The sequence below is a fragment of the Chiloscyllium plagiosum genome, chromosome 7, assembly GCF_004010195.1.
Source record: "Chiloscyllium plagiosum isolate BGI_BamShark_2017 chromosome 7, ASM401019v2, whole genome shotgun sequence".
In the NCBI taxonomy this organism is placed as follows: domain Eukaryota; kingdom Metazoa; phylum Chordata; class Chondrichthyes; order Orectolobiformes; family Hemiscylliidae; genus Chiloscyllium; species Chiloscyllium plagiosum.
The window spans coordinates 39,634,213-39,654,359 of record NC_057716.1 but is presented as its reverse complement, the minus strand read 5'-3'; the positions used below and the strand labels follow the sequence as shown (position 1 = coordinate 39,654,359).

General features: G+C 39.5%; 1 protein-coding gene across 1 annotated transcript in view; it reads right to left on the bottom strand.

Annotated features, from left to right (window-relative positions):
- The window catches only part of pde1a (phosphodiesterase 1A, calmodulin-dependent), a 520,230-nt gene extending 508,088 nt beyond the window's left edge, over window positions 1–12,142 (bottom strand). Inside the window, exon 1 of the mRNA XM_043693462.1 lies at window positions 11,601–12,142. Coding sequence (XP_043549397.1) covers window positions 11,601–11,790 — 190 coding nt within the window. The 5' untranslated portion in view covers window positions 11,791–12,142. The remainder of the gene's footprint in view (window positions 1–11,600) is intronic.
- Between the last annotated feature and the right edge of the window lie 8,005 nt (window positions 12,143–20,147).

The window sequence follows — 20,147 nt, the reverse complement described above, 5'->3', positions numbered from 1 at the left end:
AGAGAAGAAGGTTGAGAGGTGACTTAATACAGACATATAAGATAATCAGAGGGTTAGACAGGGTGGACAGGGAGAGCCTTTTCTTTCCAAGTATGGTGACGGCGAGCACGAGGGGGCATAGCTTTAAATTGAGGGGTGATAGATATAGGACAGATGTCAGAGGTAGTTTCTTTACTCAGAGAGTAGTAGGGGTATGGAATGCTTTGCCCGCAACGGTAGTAGATTCGCCAACTTTAAGTACATTTAAGTCGTCATTGGACAAGCATATGGACATACATGGAATAGTGTGGGTTAGATGGGCTTTAGATTGGTATGACAGGTCGGCACAACATCGAGGGCCAAGGAGCCTGTACTGCGCTGTAATGTTCTATGTTCTATGTTACTTCTTCAAAAAACTCAATCAAGTTTGTGAGACATGATTTCCCATGCACAAAGCCATGTTGACTATCCCTAATCAGTCCTTGCCTTTCCAAATACATGTCTATCCTGTCCCCAGGATTCCCTCCAACAACTTGCCCACCACTGACCTCAGGCTCACTGGTTTATAGTTCCCTGGCTTGTCCTTATCACCCTTCTTAAACAGAGGCACCACGTTTGCCAACCTCCAGTCTTCCAGCACCTCACCTGTGACTAATCGATGATACAAATATCTCAGCAAATGGCCCAGCAATCACTTCCTTAGCTTCCCACAGAGTTCTAGGGTACACCTGATCAGGTCCTGGGGATTTATCCATCTTCATGCGTTTCAACACATCCAGCACTTCCTCTCTGTATTATGGACATTTTTCAAGATGTCACCATCTATTTCCCTACATTCTATATCTTCCATGTCCTTTTCCACAGTAAATACTGATGCAAAATACTCATTTAGTATCTCCCCATTTTCTGTGCCTCCACACAAACGCCACCTTGCTGATCTTTGAGGGCCCCAATTCTCTCCCTTGGTACCCTTTTGTCCTTAATGTATTTGTAAAAACCCTTTGGATTTCCCCTAATTCTTAATTAATTCTTAATTCTATTTACCAAAGATCATTGTTTTAATTTCATCTTCAGCTGTTTCAATGATCTTTGACTTGTCATGTGTTCAGAAGTGAGCATGTTCACTGAAAACAACACAATGATCAGCACCACTAGTGACTCTCCAGAAACTGGAGCAGTTGATGGCAAATGTAACAAGACCTAGACATCATCCAGGTTTAGGCTGACAAGTGGTAAGTAACATTCATGCCACATAACTGGTAGGCAAGACAGAATCTAACCATCTACGCTGATGTTCAACATATCTGCATTACTGAACTCCCCATCAACAACATCCTGGTCATCACTGGTCAGAAGTTTGACTGATCTAACCACATAAATTATGTGGTACAAGAGGAAGTTAGCTGCTAGGAGTTGTGGGGAGGAACTCATCCCCTTATTCCCAAACATCTGTTCACCATTTTGAAGTCAAAATTCAGGAATGTGAGTCACTGTCCTCCTGACTGGATGTACATGTCTTGAACACCCTCAAGAAGCTTATCATCATCCAGGACAAAGCAACCTGCTTGATCAGCTTACCACCCACCTCCTCAAACATATATTCACTCTCCCACCAATGCACAGTAGCAACAGTCTGTGTAAATTTTTTAAAAAACTTGCCAAGAATTTTCTGCAGCATCTTCGAATCGATCTCACAAAATGGACAACAGAATTATGGGATCACCATCACTCGTAAGTTCCCATCCTGGATGATGTTACCACTGCATTTGAGAAGGAGATTGTGCCATTGCAGGTTTGTGTTTCATGATTCAAAAGTGCAGTCTTTGGAATCATCAGGTAAATAATGAACTGTTTTATACTTTGAGGCCAGTATATTATATATTATCCTGTGTGTTTTGTATATGGTAATTACTCAAGAAGTAAATGAGCTCTACTGTGGAATTTGCATACAAATACAGTTGATTACTGGTGAACTGTCAATTGCATATGGCAACAGTGCATCTGATGGGGCTAAGTGCCCTCATGAATATTACACAGGGAATGAAGTGCTTACCAATTTTATTATGCTTTTTAGTCTTTTCTTAACAGACCTACTCAAGAGTCCAGAATTAGACACCAATGTATTCAGAATGGTTTATGGAGTTGTGCTTGCTGCTCTTCATCCCTGATGTTACATTTCTTTAAAATTATATTTCAAATTTGTTTGTAGGAAATGATATTGTGAAAACATTAGATACAATTTTTCATATTTTGTTGAGATATATTCACAGATCTTCTGAAGGGGATCAAATTCAGTTCCTTATGGTCTTTCCTTCATAAACGTTTTGTTAAGTATGCTTTGAGAGGCATTCACATTCATAAATGGAGAGATCTCTAATTTATAAATTGGATTCTTTTCAAGTACAATTAGCTCTACTACAAAGGGTCCTATTATGCAAGCAAAAAAAGTGGGATTCCAAGTTATTTTGAAAAACAATTTTACATAATCACATTTTCTCCAAAAAAACCTAAACATTCATTGTGAATTTGCTAATATTATAAATATAATTTTGTAAAATAGCAAACAATATTCATAATAGGTGTATTATTAGATTTGGATTGAAGATAAAATATTTAAGTGCTTAAATCACTTTAATTTGCATAAATTACCTTGGCTTTAAGCTCCTCCATTTGCAAAAAAACATTAAAGAAGAATGGCTAAGGCATAAGATGCTGCAAAGTGATTGCCAAATGTAATAGAATGATAACATTAATCAACATAAAACTAAATTTTTACATTGATAAATGAAAATATTAGGTCAAAATATAAGAGACTTAGCTAATAAGTGAAACTGTAGTGAGACTAGACTTCATGGGTATTGCAACACTAATAATCTGTTCCTGCATTGTGCATTTCCAGTGAAGAACCACAAGATTCTTCAAATGGACCACTTCAAATATCAAACAACTATAGGGAGGATAAGAAGGTGACCAACTGTGTGGTTGAACAGAAGGTACTTAGTTGTGGCTATAAGGCATAAGAGTAGAAGTAGATCATTTGGCCCATCGAGTGTACTTCACCATCTTTACCTCCACTTTCCTGCTTTTTCCCACCAACTCTTAATCCCCTCGTTGATTTAAACTGGCTGGACGGCTGGTTTAGGGTACAGAGTGATGCCAATAGCACAGCTTCAAGTCCTACACTGGCTGAGGTTACCATGAAGGCCCACCTTCTTAACCTTACCCCAAGTCTTGGTGACCCTCAGATTAAACCACCAGCAGTCATCTCTCTCTAGTGAGAGTGCAGCCCTATGGCCCTCTTGGAATTTGGCAACTTTACCTTTATTGATCAAAAATCTGTCTATCTATTCTTGAATATACTTAACAGCACAGTGTCCATAGGTCTCTGTGGTAAAGAGTTCCACAGATTCACTGCATTCTAAGAAAAACAAAAATTGCATCTGTCTCAAATGGACAACCACTTACCCTGAAATTGTGTCTTCTTGTGCTAAACTCTCCCACAAACAATCTCTCAGTATTTACCATGTCAAGCTCCCCAAGAACATTGTATGTTTTAAGAAAGTCATGTCATTCTTCTAAATTCCCAATGAGTAAAAAAGGAAAAGACCCTGAAGTGAAACAGTTAAGAGCAACAGTTATTTTCAATGTAATTGACATGGTTTAGATGAAGAATGGTGGAAAGCTCTTCAAGTCAGTTTGTTTCACCTCCACACCAACCATATAGCACATTGAGACAAACCTTGGATGGAGAAGCCTTCATTAACATTGCCCTTATCATATTGAAGTAGATTGTACAACATTAATATACTCTGCCAGCAGGGTAGCTACATGTTCACTGGCCTTGTCTCCCATGCATCCCTTTCTACCCTCCAGCACCTTCAGTGTCTCAGTGGCCCTGCTCGTTGGTAGCCATCTTGTTGCTGTCTCCAGACAGCTAGCCTTTTCGCCTTCCTTGCATCATCTCCTCCTCAGATAAGTGATTCTACCAGGAAGAATTTGGCTCAATGAGGAATTTTGAAACCAAATCTTTTCACAACCCACTCAAACTGAGACTCCCTAACATCAAGCCTTTGACAACACAGTTTATGCAAATTAAATTAGAAAGCCTACAGGGCAATGATGCAACCTTAGCAGAAGGTTTTGAACTCCAAGCTCTGCCACGTCATTACAGACTTTTATCCCATCCTTGGTCAAGCAGGGACCTCTCACAATTTGCACCTGCTCATTTAGTCCACACACGCAAAACCAGATGGACTGCAGAAATTTTAATTTAGTGGATTAATTGGCCTTTCAAAGAGGGTGGACTGGTTTGTCAATTGAAGCAGTCAACCTCCTATATAATTGAAAATTGGGCATGTAGACATCAGGAAATTCTCCTAACACCACTGTGTTCAATTTTACAATGTATTGGTAGGATCACTCACCTGCTCCATATCATTAAATTCTGCCCAGTAAAACTGTTCATTCATCATGTTTTAGAAGCACTTGTCTATGCACTTCAAGTGGCATAACGCACAACACTGAAAATTGGCATTTAATTGGATGGTACTTCTACCAGTACTGATGCTATGGTTGAAACTTTATTGCTGGAACAGCACAGCAGGTCAGGCAGCATCCAGGGAACAGGAGATTCGACGTTTCGGGCACAGGCCCTTCTTAAACTCTATGCCATAACATCCAATGATCACACTCATTGTTTGTTTGTAATGGCCATGAACAAAAGGCAAAATTAGTTTTAAGTCCTTCATAACAAAAAAACAACTTTCATTTTTGTACTTAAGTAGAATATTTGGATTTTAATCATTCCAAACAGTTTCTGCCTCTTACAACTTGCAGTCTCAGAAAGCAATGCATAACTTGCTTACAGTGCAGTATTTTAAAGGTTAGCAAGACTTTTGTTTTGCTTTTAATTTTAAATAATAAAAAAATGTGCCACGGGAGTTGCAACAGTTGCTAAATAGATTGAAAAAATTTGATTTGCAATGCAATTCAAATACTGAATTGACAATGGTGGTGAGCATGTCTTTTATTATTTATTGGCAAGAATGATTTGGACATTCTAAAAGTTATGACAATAAATCACTAGAAGTGTATGAGTTTGCAAAATTCAAATTTCCACAGAAAATCTAGCTTGCAAAATGGCAAAATTTTTATTTGCATACAACCTTCTCAAATTATCAAAATACAAGATGCTGAGCTACTGAAAATTGTGCATAACAGACTTGAGAGATACTTAATTGTTAACAATTCTTAATTGTTCACCCTTCACAACCAGCAATTCTAAGGAGGTGTGACAAATACAACAGTCTGACATCAGTTCAGTGCTTACAAGCTGCAAACCAGATTGATTACATTCACTTATAGCTAAAGTTAAAATGAATTAGTCACCAAAAGATAGGTTGATCAATACTTTAGTATATTTTAAATCTGTGCATGAATGACATTACTCATTTTAAATTGTTGTCAAGGCTGAACAACTTACATCCATTCCTAGGGTCTGCAGTTGAATAAGTGCTACATCAATAGGTAATGCACATTCTGGCCTGCAGTCACAATGGTGGAAAGCTATTCACCATTTCACACAAATCCAGTTAGGATTTTGCTTGGGGGACAAATCGGCAAGATGACAAATTACATTAGACATGTAATTTGAATGTTTTGCTCAGCTATATTTTCAAGTCATTTTCGTATCTTCAGATTTAAACATCTCATGGCCAGCATACCTACGCAGAACATGGTTTCTAAATGTCCATGACAAAGTAATTTCTTAAGCTGTGATAACTTCAGGATGATTTATTAACACAGCTGAAAATTGGTTTTTCATAAAACTATAAGCAAATCTAAACAAAGGGCTGGATTTTGTGGGTGTGCTGTGCAGATCCTGATATTGAGACCTGATGCTATTTGTGCTGGGACAGGAATTTGCTGGCCCTTCTGCTAACTCTCTAATTAACAGCAGTTGGGGGAGTGGGGGGGGGGGGTCACAGTAGCGGGTGAATGTCCATTCAAGGGACAGAGATGCTAGAAGCACTGTCAAAGTACGTTTAAACTGCTTTCAGCATTGAATGTAATGAGGATTGCTTGGAAATTTAAGAGCACCAACATTTCATGTTTAAGGGTCAACACCTTGTAAAACCTTGCATTTCTTGCTAAATACAGGGTAAATGAATCAGTGTCAGATCTCCTTCCATTGGTTGCTGCCCATTGTGACTTGATTGACATAGATCCGAAAGGATGAGAGAATCGTGGGAAACACCCAAGTATAACTCCAAGCCTCCCTTGTACATACCACATTTCTCTTGGTCAGTAGTCCCTTCTTCATCGTTCATTGCCTGGTCAGGAGCCTCCTCTACTTCCTTATCAGAGGGGGCAATGCGATCAACAAATTCCTCACTATTCAATGCCTCCCCTTCTGCAAACCAGGTTGTGCAGTGCACAGCAGACCACAACGATATACGACCCTTCCTGGGTATGATGAAGGCAGAGTTATCCAAGTATTTAAAATGCACCTTAAGACCACATCTGGTCTCTTCGATAGTTGCTCTGCTAGACCCATGACATGTGTTGTACCTCTTCTCTGCATTCATAGGGGGCGTCATATTCATACGTACCCATTGGTAGCCCTTGTGTTTGCTCACAAAGTTGAGCCAGGGAATGGGATGGCAAGTTTAGGCCAGAAAACTTGTGACACGTGGGATGGTGATATACGCAAGCATCAGAGCTATTTCCCAAGAACCATCTATAGGATTCACCTATGGAGGCCACAGACCAGTTACACATTGAGTGAGTAGAAGTCTTTCCTGTTGATGAAATCCTGGGTTGATCTGTGGAATCCTTAATGGTCAGATAAATGCAACAAATCAGTAATAGTCTAAAACCAGTAGTTTTGTCACCTTGTCTGGATCAGAGCAATAGCACACATTTTTGTCAACCCTCTTGTAAAGGGTCATCAACCTGGTGCATCAGTGCATCGCAGATTATAAGGTCCCACATGCATTTCTATTGGATCCCTGGAATGATCCAGAAGCTTAGAGATTCAGCAGTTGGCAGTGCGTGACTACCACATCCATTGGAATGCAGACAGTAACGGTTTCCTCAGGTATTTAAAAAGATAGAGCATAATTAAAGACCATAATGATCTTCTAAAGGCAGACAGGCTGGACGCTAATAATGAGAAATAAGAAAGTTGTAAATCATTGAATCCTACAACCCTTGCAGAAGCAGACCATTCAGCCCAAGTCCACACTGACCCTCCGAACAGCATCACACCCAAACTCATCCTGCTATCCTATCCCTTCCTGAAGAAGGGCTTATGCCCGAAACATTGATTCTCCTGCTCCTCGGATGCTGCCTGGCCTGCTGCGCCTTTCCAGCACCACACTTTTCAACTCTGGTCTCCAGCATCTGCAGTCCTCACTTTCTCCTATCCTATCCCCATAATCTGCATTTCCCACCCAATCTACACATCTCTGGAAAATATGTAGGGCAATTTAGCATGGCCAATCCACCTAGCCTGCTCAGTTTTGGACTGTGGGAGGAAACCCATGCAGACATGGGGAGAATGTGCAAACTCCACACAGACGGTCACCCAAAGCTGGAATCGAACCTGGGTTCCTGGTCCTGTGAGGCAACAGTGCAAACCACTGAGCCCCAGCACTGTTCAGTGCATTGAAAAGATATTTTGCTCCTGCTTTTACAATAGGTAGATAATTTTGCAATGGCCATTTCCCAGTGTAGAGGGGAGTTGTGGATGGAGACACTGCAGAATCGCCAACATAGCAGACTCCAAAGCAATTCCCAGGCAATTCAAGATTCTGTTGGGCAACTCCCCTACTCTACATTCAACTTTGAGTAACTATTTACTTCAGCAGAACTCTCTGCTTAAATCAGAGAATTCAAAGGGTTCTACTGAAGTAAATAGTTACTCAGAAAATAGGACTATTAAATACCTAGTTTAACTACTCACTCTCCAATCCAGCTCTCATCCTCAATGCCCAACACCATTAACATCCCAAAACCCTGACATTACATTGCTCATACCCCAACCAGGACTTTACACTTCCCTCCCATGACCTGATCCCCTCCTTTCCATTCCGCTTTCGCCCCCAACCCATCCAACCCAGAATTGACACACAGTTTCTTTGCCACTGGACCTGACATTCCCTCCCAGCTCAGGACCCGACATCAGTGTTCCCTCATTCCAGACCAAGTACTCATCTGTTTTCTTATGAAGGTTGAAATCTGGTGTGAATTACTTTATTCCTGAATAGCAGACAGTCAGTCAATTTGTGCACTGGGTTGTTACATAATTGTAATGAGCCTTACTATTTCAAAGACAAGTATCAGTGCACTCTTCTCAATTGACAATTGATGGTCTTATATGAGATGGAGATGTATTCATTTTAATTTCTGAACATTTCCTATATTCTAGAAAGCTCCCATCAGATGGGAACATAGTGTATGTAATTTCTCTTTTCAAGAAAGAAGAGGGATAGAAAGTAGGCAACCACAGGCTAGCTAATTTATCACCCCTGATGGGAAAAAATGTTAAAATCATTGAAGGTAATTGTAGTAGCACACTTAGAAAATCTAAGGAATGCAGAGTACAAGAGCAGGGAGGTTATAATGATCTTAAGAAAGAATGTGATTAGAAATCGGCTGGAATACTGTGTACAGTTCTGGGCACCACACTATAGGAAATGTGTGAATGTATTGGAGTGTACAGAGGAAGTTTATGAAAATAGTTCCAAGGAGAAACTTCAGTTATGAGGAAAGATTGGAGAAGTTGTGACTATTTTTTCTTGGAGAGAATGTGGCTAAGAGGAGATATGACAGAGGTTTCCAAAATCATCTGGAAAGACTGGAAATGGAGAAACTATTCTCACTCCAAGAATTAGAACCAAAGGACATAAATTTAAAGTATTTTGCAAAAGAAGCAAATAGAAGGCAAGAAAAACTTTATCACAAAACGAGTAGTTATGGTAAGGAATCTATTGACTGGAAATGTGGTAGAGGTAGGTTCAATTCAAGACGACATTGAATGATTATTTTTAAAAAAAATGTGCAGGGTTACAGACAATAGCAGGTGAGTTGCAACAAGTCAAAATGCTGAAAGGGTCAGTACAGAAATGATAGGCTAAATGGTCTTAGTCTGCACTGTAACAATTCTATTATTCTGTGATTATCAGGCAGAGTCAACATGGTTTTGTGAAAAAAAACTGTATTTGACTAATAGAGCTCTATGAGGAATCACAAGAAATGTAGATAAAGATGGACCTTTATAAACTGTGTACTTAGATTTACAGATTGATTTGGTATCTTGTCAAACACAAAGATTACTAAACCAATTAAGAGCTTAAGGTATCACTGATAATATATTAGCATGAAAAGATGATTAGTTAGCTAACTGGGAAAAGAGAGTGGAGATAAAATGGTAATTTTTGGTTTGGCAAGTTATAATGAATGGTGAGCCACAGGGATAAATGCTAAGATTTCAACCATTTACAAATATTAGTGACTTAAATGGAGAGACCAAATCAATAGTAGCTAAATTTGCTGATACCATGAAAATGGGTAAACAGTAAATTATGAAAAGGATATAAGGAGTTTGCAAAGGATATAAATAAGTGGTGAGTGGCAAAAAAAAATCAGGCAGATGCAATATAATGTTGGAAAATGTGAATGGGTTGGGTTGGCAGGAAAATAGAAATGCACCATATTACACAAAATGGAACAAGATTGAAGAACTGTTACAGGGATCTGGGTGGAATGGTACATGAATCATAAAAGGTTAGTATGCAAGCACAGAATAGGAAGACAAATAGGAAAACATTGTTAATTGCAATATGAATGGAATATAAAAGTAGGGATATTTCACTGCAATTGTACAGGGTGTGGGATTGAGGACAGAGTAGGTGAACAGTTTCCTAGAAAACTAATGTCTCTTCTAATAAGCTTGCATAGCAAAATACCTCCCTGTCAATTAAGATCAGTCGCAAGTTCCTGGAAAATGCTGATAGAAATAGATGATGAATTTCATTATCCTCTTCAATGGATCAGCCTTCAGCTGACTTCGGGAAAGACTACTTGAGAATCAGGAATTCAAACTCAAGACTAAGGTCTTTTGTTTGTCAGTAGTGATCCTCACACTCCTTTAGGCTTCAGAAACCCTCAAAGCACTTAAGAGGCACCACCAGTGCCTTTTTAAGATCCTTCAAACCCTGTGGCAAGAAGTTGTTCAATTGTAGCATCCTCTCCCATCTAACGTATCAGCAATGAAGGGTTAATCATTCAACACCAGCTCTGCTGGGCAGGAAATGTCATTTGTATACCTGGCAATATTCCTCCAAGTGCAATCCCACTGTGACTAAGCATTTAAAAAAGACTGTACTGTTTGAATGTCAAGCTTTATTTCTTCATTTTCTACTTAAAACTACAAAGATTTGCAATGTGTACCCTTTAACCTAATGTTGTATGTTCAATGCTATAATTACAGAAATGTTTAACTTTGTTTTTCTTTCTAACTTGTTCTTAAGATTCTGCTCCAAGGTACTTGTACCTAGGATGGCACCTTGTGTAGCCAAAGTTGAAAATCACACAACACCAGGTTATAGTCCAACAGGTTTATCTGGAAGCACCTGCATTCAAAGTGCATCTCCGTCATCAGCTGAAGGAGCAGTGGTCTGAAAGCTAGTGCTTCCAAATAAACCTGTTGGACTACAACCTGGTGTTGTGTGATTTTAAACTTTGGCACCCAAGCCCAATACCAGCTCCTCCACACCTTGTGTGGTGACATTACACACTTTTCACTGTATTCTTGTACTTCAGTATACCTGGCAATAAAATTAAATCAAAACCAAATCAACTACTCCATTTGAACTCAGTCATGGCAGGACTCTCCCGGGCAGAGATTTGTATTTTCACATATGTCCTTAAAACATCCTTGAAGATGTTAAACGTTCCTGCCAAACAACAGATGACCCTGACTGGTCACTCAGCAAAATGTTTTTTTTTCCAGGAAAACACGAAATATAAAGAGAGACTCCGTGAAGAAGGAAGAGAGGGGAAGGTGAGGTGTGAAAGGGATCCAATCCTACATGTTGCCAGCCCATGGCGCAGAGTCTGTTGATCCTGTCAGCCACCTCTGAGAACCGGGGTAGAAGAGAGCCCATCCTGAATCCTGAGGGGCTGCCTCAGGACAAGATGCTTAGTCTATTCGTCCATTTAGTCGAAACAAAATTGAATCTATTGAATTCAAAGTTTTATTCCGATATTTGCCAGATGATGCATGACTTTTTACAAATTAGACGTCCTTCACTTTGTCCGGCGTTAATTTTGAGTGCTAAACTAGGGAAATGAAACCGCTCTGTGAGTTAAACTAGACCATGAAAGAAACATCGAATAATCGAAAGTGAAATAGTGATAAACGGAGAGTAAAGAAGCGGTGGGAAGGGAAGAGTAGGTTTGTACAGATCTAAACTTGGGGTTGAAAACAAAACACACTGTTTATTAAAGAAACAAACCAAACTTCTCTCTCTCTCTCTCTCGGGGTTCTGCTTCTTTCTGTCATTTTGCACCAAATGCAGCAACAGTGGTGAGGGAGGCTGGCTTGATGTCCTTACCGAGTGGCTGTCTGACTGCAGCTGGACGGCTCGGATCAGATTCCCGACAGCAGGAGCCTCTTCCCCTCCTGGCGTGCCCTCGCCCACACCGACCCCGGGAGCCTTTCACTTTCTGTGGCCTCTGGCGTTTGGAGCAACCACTTTCTCCGCCTGGAATCGGTCTGAAGCGAATGGACGAGACGGTGCCCATGAGGAGATAGACTGCGACTCAGCAACATACAGTCCGGGCATTTCCCATGTACCAGCCTGCTCCTGTGAGAACCGAAACTGCAATCAATGTTCTTCCATCATGGAACTAAAATCCTCCTTCGACTCTCATAAATAATCCTTCGGCTGCACATTAGTGCTGAATCACAAAGAGAGAATGAATGAACGAATTGATTCTATGACTTTCAGTGTTATCATTTGCTCCCAACTTCATGACGGTCCAACGCAGACCGTTTACGTAACCTGCCTTTCTCACATATTGCTCAAACTTGCGAAAGAACAGATACTGTCAGATAACCTGTTGATAAATGTCTCTCCGCGTTCTCCACAGACGGATAGCAACAATTGCCTCATAAATCCAAGCTTATACTGGTCAGACCTGAGAGGCATCTACATTCACGCCTCACAGCATCAAAAACAGGCGCTTTACAGCCACTGAAGTACGTTTGACGTGTAGTCACTGTTGTAGTATGGGAATCACAGCTACCAATTTATACTCCACCATCAGGAATGCATTGATGGCAAGGTCGTCTGGTTTTCAATGTTGTCAGAGATTAAGATTGGCCAGAACAATGAGCAAGAGCTCCTCTGTTCTGTAATACTGCCACGGGATTTCTTTACAGCCCCAAGAAAGGGCAACTGCAGCTGTATGTCAATTCATTACTAATCTTGCCATTGTATCAAATGGAATCACGTAATTGTCACAGTTTCCGATGGATGTAGCCCGGAATGGAATGCGGTGAGTTGTCTCATGAGCAACAAAGAATGGTTAACCTGAATGGAGAACTGCATTGTGGGTGTGTGAACGAGGAGACACCATGGCAAACTAGGGCAGCCACTTTTGGAATATTGTGTGCAATTCTGGGCTCCTTCCTGTGGGAAGGATGTTGTGAAACTTGAAAGGGTTCAGAAAAGATTTACAAGGATGTTGCAGGATTTGCACTATAGGGAAAGGCTGGATAGGTTAGGGCTGTTATCCCTGAAGTGTCGGGGGCTGAAGGGTGACCTTATAGAGGTTTATAAAATCATGAGGGGCATGGATAGGATAAATAGACAAGATCTTTTCCCTAGGATGGATGAGTCCAAAACTAGAGGTTTAGAGTGAGAGGGTAAAGATATAAAAGGGATCTAAGGGGCAACTTTTTCACGCAGAGGGTGGTGCATGTATAGAATGACCTGCCAGAGAAAGTGGTGGAGGCTGGTACAATTGCAGCATTTAAAAGGTATCTGGATGGGTATATGAATAGGAAGGGTTTAGAGGGATATGGGCCAAGTGCTGGCAAGGGGGACTAGATTAGGTTAGGCTATCTGGTCGGTATGGACGAATTGGACCGAAGGGTCTGTTTCCATGCTGTACCACTCTATGACTGTAAGACACAGACATGTTAAGATCAAGAGTTTGCAAATTGATTTAAACCTGTGCTAGTGCCATGAGAGAGAAAGAGGGGCCTCTTATACACTTGTTAATACTTTAAAAGTGCCTCCTCTCCTCCAGCATCAGAGATTGATGTGGTTGTTATCCAGGGTGTGTAGTCCAGGACAGAACTGCCAGTGTGGCTCTTGAATGAGACAGAGAGAGTACATCAGGCAGGAGCTTCAGACAGGATAGTGACGCAATTAAAATGGGCCAAAACCCGATATTACCTTATATGGCACACAGCCATAGCAAGAAGCAGATATCATGAGTAGTGTGGTTAACTAGCTTATCAACATGCTTTGAGATCTATTGATGGATTGATCTCCTGAGGTGAACCCTAGCCTGTAGAACTACTGAACAATCAGATTCATTGAAAATGTATGCTGTTGTTTCATGGTTAAGTAATGGCATACCATATTTAATGGAATAGTATCCAAGTTGTTGTATGCCATTGATATCATTCATAAATGATTGGGACATACACAAGAATTAAGACAGATGCTTATAGAAACGAATATCTATAATATACAATGTTACAATCGAGAAATTTGATGTGGAGCAGGTATAAAATTGCTCTTTCAGAGTCAGTGATGCTGTTCAGCAATAAGTATGAACTGAGCATCTAGTCAAAAACTCAGTTACAGTTCATTCTGCTAACTGTAAGCTTTTTCACAACTTTTTGTGGTAAGACTAAGAGTATACGAATGTGAGTGTTTACTATTTCAGTGATTTATAATAAATTACAATCTGGGGGCATATCCTCTGAAGTATAGAGTTATTGACAAGAACATAGATTACTGTGTTTAGCTACACATATATAGGAATCAAGAATTAAGAAGCTAATGATGACCATGAATCATAGAGTCATAGAGATATACAACACGGAAACAAACCCTTCAGTCCAACTCATTCATGCTGACCACATATCCTGTATAAATCCTATCTGCCAGCATTTGGCCCATATCCCTCTAAAGCCTTCCTACTCATGTATCCATCCAAATGCCTTTTAAATGTTGTAATCACACCAGCCTCCACCACTTCCTCTGGCAGCTCATTACATATATCCTCTGTACACCACGCTCTGCATGAAAACGTTGCCCCTTAGGTTCCTTTTAAATTTTTCCCTTCCCACCTTAAACCTATGCCATCTAGTTTTGGACTCCTCCACCCCAGGAATAGACTGTGTCTATTTACTCTATCCATGCCCCTCATGATTCTAAAATCCTGTGAGGTCACCCCTCAGCCTATGATGTTCCAGGGAAAATAGCCCCAGCCTATTCAGCCTCTCCCTATAGATCAAATCCTCCAACCCTGGCAACATCTTTGTAAATCTTTTCTGAACCCTTTCAAGTTTGACAACACCCTTTCTATAGCAGAGAGACCAGAATTGCACAAAGTATTCCAAAAGTGGCCTAAACAATGTCCTGTACAGCTGCAACATGACCTTCCAACTCCTGTACTCAATACAAAGGCAAGCACACTAAATGCCTTCTTCATTATCCTATCTACCTGCGACTTTCAAGAAACTATGAGCCTTCACTCAAGGTCTCTTTGTTCAGCAACACTCCCCAAGATCTTACCATTAAGTGTATAAGCCCTGCCCTGATTTGCCTTTCCAAAATGCAGCACCATTTAAATTAAACTACATCTGCCACTCCTCAGCCCACTGGCGCATCTGATCAAGATCCTGTTGGACTCTAAGGTAATCTTCTTCGCTATCCACCAAACCTATAATTTTAGTGTTATCTGCAAATTTACTAACCATACCTCCTATGCTCACATCCAAATCATTGATATAAATGATAAGAAGCAGTGGACCCAGCACCGATCCAGCACACCTCTGGTCATAGGCCTCCCGTCTGAAAAGCAACCCTCCACCACCACCTTCTGTTTCCATTGCTGATTGTTGGAAAAACCCATATGGTTCATTAATGTCCTTAAGAGAAGGAAATCTGCTGTTCTTACCTCGTCTGGCCTACATGTGACTCCAGACCCATAGCAATGTGGTTACTCTTAACTGCCCTCTGGATAATTAGGGATGAACAATAATGCTGGCTCAGCCAGTGTCACCCCCATCCAATGAATGAATTTTTAAAAAAACATATGCAGACTATCTGGTTCAGAGGAGTGATGACTGCAAATGCTGACAGTTTTGTGAGTTTTCGCTCCAGCTGTTTGGAAGAGAAAACCATTATTTTGTTTCTCTCTCAATTTATTGTGAAAGATAATGCGTGCATAGAAATTTGGTCTCATACAAGAACAAATATTAGTTGTATCCATATATAGTGCCAGGATTCCAACTTACAGTTGTAACTGTTGTGACACAGAGTCACAATTTGTACATTAGAAATCTTCACAAACAGTACTTTAACAATAACTTGATTTTTACTGGTGCTTGTTGAGAAAATAATGTTGAGTAAAACTACCATGTTTTCTTCAAATCATACCTATAGGTTAGGTGTACCTCACACACACAAACAGCACCCCAGTTTAGTATCTCATCGAGAAGATGGCCCTTCCAATAGTGCAAAACTGTTTCAGTCAAATTTGCACATTCAAATCTCTGGAAGGGAGCTTGAATGCTTAACTTTCTGACTGAGAGGTACAAGTGTTGCAACTGCGTCAATGCCAATACCTTAGTAATGCTTTTTATGCTAGTTTGATTATTTTCAGGATGTCCTGGGCATTCTAATTTGATAAAATTTAAAAATTTTAAATGGGTGAAGGAACAGAAAGAACTGGGTGTACAAGTGCACAAATTGTTGAATGTATTTAGGCAAATCGACAGTGGTTAAACAGGCACATGGGATCCTGAGATTTATAAAGAAAGGCATAGAATAGCGCAGTAAGGAAGTTAACGGATCTGCATAACACATTGGTTTGGCCTCAGCTAAACTATTGTTTCAAATTCTGGGCACCACACTTTGGGAAAGACTTGAATTCTTTAGACAGGGTGCTGGGAAAAGAAAATGCATAAAAGGGTTCCAGGAATGATGGCTTCTGTTATGTGGAGAGATTGATCAAGCTTGGTTATTTTCCTAGAAACACTGAAGATTGAGAGGAGATTTGATGTAGGCATGTAATATCACATCAGAACTAAAAAAGTATGGGGAGAGAAAATGTTCCATATATGGAAGAATTGAAAACTAAACAATACCGATGTAAAATCACTGGCAAAAGAAATAAAGATGATATGAGCATATGGTTTTAACGTAGTGAGTGGTTGTGATTTGGAATATCCTGCAATAACACATGGGAGGCAGGAATTGAATCTAGACTTTCAAAAGGGCATTGTATATATATCCAAAGGGAAAACAAAATGTCAGGCTGAGATAAAGGTGAGGAATGAGGCTAACTAAATAGCTCTTGCAAAGAGCTGTCATGGACATGGCAGGCCAAATAGCCTCTTTCTGTACTGTAACTGTTCTACGATTCTATATAAAGAAGCTTAAATATTTGAAGTTTGAACATTTGGACTCTAAAGGTTAGTACTGAGTACTAAATATACTCTGAAACCTTACAGATACGTATAGCATGTAACATAATATTTGCAAAATTTTAATTGAATAAAGTATATTAAAACATTGTTGAGGAATATGAGCGACTGATAAATCATTGTGTTTTATTTAAAAAATAGGTTTATTTGTTGAACTAAAGTTAATGTACTCAGCCCTGGATACAGTTTCTTCTGTTTTTTGGAATTTCAATTTGTATCCTTAGAGGGAAAAGAACAGAACTAATGTTAAAGAAAAAAAAAACTAAAATTAAAAGGAAGATCAAATCAGAAATACTTTAAATGTTAAATTTGTTTCAGGAATTATTACCATTGATCTAACTTTACTGTAAAGCATTGGTATTACAACAGTGAAGATATTCAATACATCAGCTTATTTTGGGTTTGCTTTATTGTTACATCTTGCGAGGTTTATATAAAAAGGCAGAACACAGTGACATTGATTCCTGAAAACATACAAATCAAATGAATCAAGAGCAGGAGTAGATTGTTTAAACCCTCAAACCCACTCCACCATTCAATAAGATTATGGCTAATCTGATTGTAACTTCAAATTCACATCTTCATCCAGCTCTGATAACCTTTCAAACCCTTGCTTACTAACAATCTATCCACATCTGTCTTAAAAATATTCAAACAAACATTCTGCTTTCGCCACCTTTCCAGAAACCAAGTCCCTCCGAGAATAATTTTGCCTCACTGCTGTTTTAAATGGAAGACCCATGATTTTTAAATGGGGACTCCTATTTCTAGAATCTCCCATAAGAGGGAAAATGCCTTTATAAAAAAGAATTCTACTCAGGTAAGGAGACAGAGGAAAAAACCCTGTCACTAGAAAGATTCAAAATTAATAAAGAAGTGTCAGATAAACTGTTGGTACTTAAAGCTGACAAGGCATTCAAACTGGTTTAGAAGAATTTCCTTTGAAGGAAATGGAGATAGAAACTGTGAGGGTATTGGCTATAATCTGTTTACCCTGGAATCGCAGGAGATGCTAGATGACTGGAAAATTGCAAACGTTAACAGTATTTTTCAAGAAAGGATGCAAGGATAATCCAGCAGTTACAGACCTGTCTGTTTAACTTCAGTGATGGGGAAACTTCTAGATACAATTATTCAGGATAGAATTAGTAGTCACATGGAAAAGGTTGGGTTGATTAGGAACAGTCAGCACGGATTTACAATGGGGATATCATGTTTAACAAACTTTCAGGAGTTTTTTTTTGAAGCACTAACAAAAAGGCTCAATGAGGATAATGCTGTTGTGGTGTGCCTGGATTTCCAGGAGATTGATATAGTGTCACATACAGTTCTGAGGAGAGTTATAGCTCATGGTATGAAAGGGACAGTTGCAGTCTGCATGTAAAATTGGCTGAGTGATAGTAAATGGTGAGGAATTTTCAATGAATATTTTTTGGACTGGAGAAAGATTTCCAGTAGAGTTCCCCAGGCGTCAATATTAGGACCCTTACTTTTTCTGATATATATTAAAGGTCTGGATTTTGGTATGCAGGGAGCAATTTCAAAGTTTGCAGATGACACAAAACTTGAATGAATTATAAACTGAGGACAGTGTAGAACATCAGAGAGACCAAGACATAATGGTGGAACGGGCAGATAGGTGGTAAATGATGATTAATGCAGAAAATTGTGAGGTGATATGCTTTGATAGGAAGAACATTGAAAAACAATACAAAATTCTAAAGGAGGTGCAAGAACAGAGGCAGCCAAGTGTCTAAGTACACAGATCATTGAACATGGCAGCACAGTCGCAGACAGCAGTTAATAAAGCAGTGTCCTCAACTCTATTAAAAATTGACAGTGCAAAAGCAAGGAGGTTAAATTGACTTGTATACTTGTTAGATCTCAGCTGGAGTATTTCATACAGCTTTGAATGCCAGACGATAGGAAGCATGTGAATGTATTAGAGGCAGCACAGAAGCAACTTATGATAATGGTTCCAGGAATGAGAGATTTCAGTTATGAAGATAGAGTGAAGAAGTTGAGACTGTTCTCCTTGGAGAGAAGACTCAATAGAGCCTTTCAAAATCATGAGTAGTCTGGATACAGTAGACAGGAAGGAACTGCTCCAGCTTGTGAAAGGAGAAAGAATGAGAGAACATACGTTTAAAGTGAATGGGGAAAAAAAGCAAGGGTGATGTAATTTTTGGTTACAGAACTGTACCCCAACCACAAGCTTTCAGTTCTTGGTTCTGCAAACACACAAGGCAAATATCAAAATAAGACAGAAAATTAACACACGGTGTTTTGGAGCTTTATTCATTCTGAAGGTGAATGTTCATTTAATTTATTTGCTCCATTAATTAAATATATTCTGAAGAGCTACATGGCCACCTTCTCAAAAATGGTCAAGGTACACATGTATTTTTGAAGAATAATCCTACATTGGTCTGCCAGTATCAAACATTGCATGCCACAATGTGTTGCAAAATGTTTCTGCCGCTCTGTGTTTTGCATCACTGTCCTATCATCCTGGCAGTTAGTAATAGTTCACCCTCTCCCCAGCTAGCATAAGTCGTATTTCTAGGTGGTTTAATGGCACCCATAGTGGGACTGTTTGTTAGTCTCCCTTCAATAGCCTCCAGAAGAACTTGGAGTTTTTTGTTCTTCCCTTTTCACTGAATTCCATACCTTGGTGCTCCCATAATCATTGTATAATTCTGTACAGATCTAGTTCAAGATAGTATTCCAATCTTCAGTGAACATACTAGAGAGTCAACCTTAAGAGTCAAGCACCCATTTTGATTTACCTGCTTGACCATTAGTCTGCTGCTAAATAGCAACAACTGAATTGTCAGTTAAAAACATTCCAAAACTTCCTGGTAATTCAGCTGCTTTTACATTGGCTTCATCCGTGTTTCTTGCTTATCCCTGTATCAAAAGATATGAGAGTAAGCAGACTAAGAAATCTCCTACGCTTATCTCCCTCTGGAGGCCACTGGTGAACAAAACACTCTTTTAAAGGAGCATCATGTACACAACAACCTCGACTATCCAAATATCAACTTTCCAAATTTCAGATTATCTGAACAAGCTCTCAATGTCCCATAAAAACGCTATCCATTATCTGAACAAACTGTTATCCAAACTCTCAGTTATCTGAACAAAATACTCCCCACCCGTCTCATTCAGATGATCGAGGTTGTTCTGTATATAAATCACATCAGACATTCCAATGTAATTTTGAGTCTTTTGTACAAGTGACATCTTTAAAGTATTCTTCTGCAAAATATAAAGTTGAGAGAAGATTAAAAGCAAAAGCTTACAAGCATCATAGATAAATTAGGTTCTTCTGTCAAATGAGACAAGTGGTGTCCCAAGTGCATTACTTCTGCTAAACTTTTTTTATGAACGACATAGAAGGGCTCTTGTGGAGCAGTGACAGCAT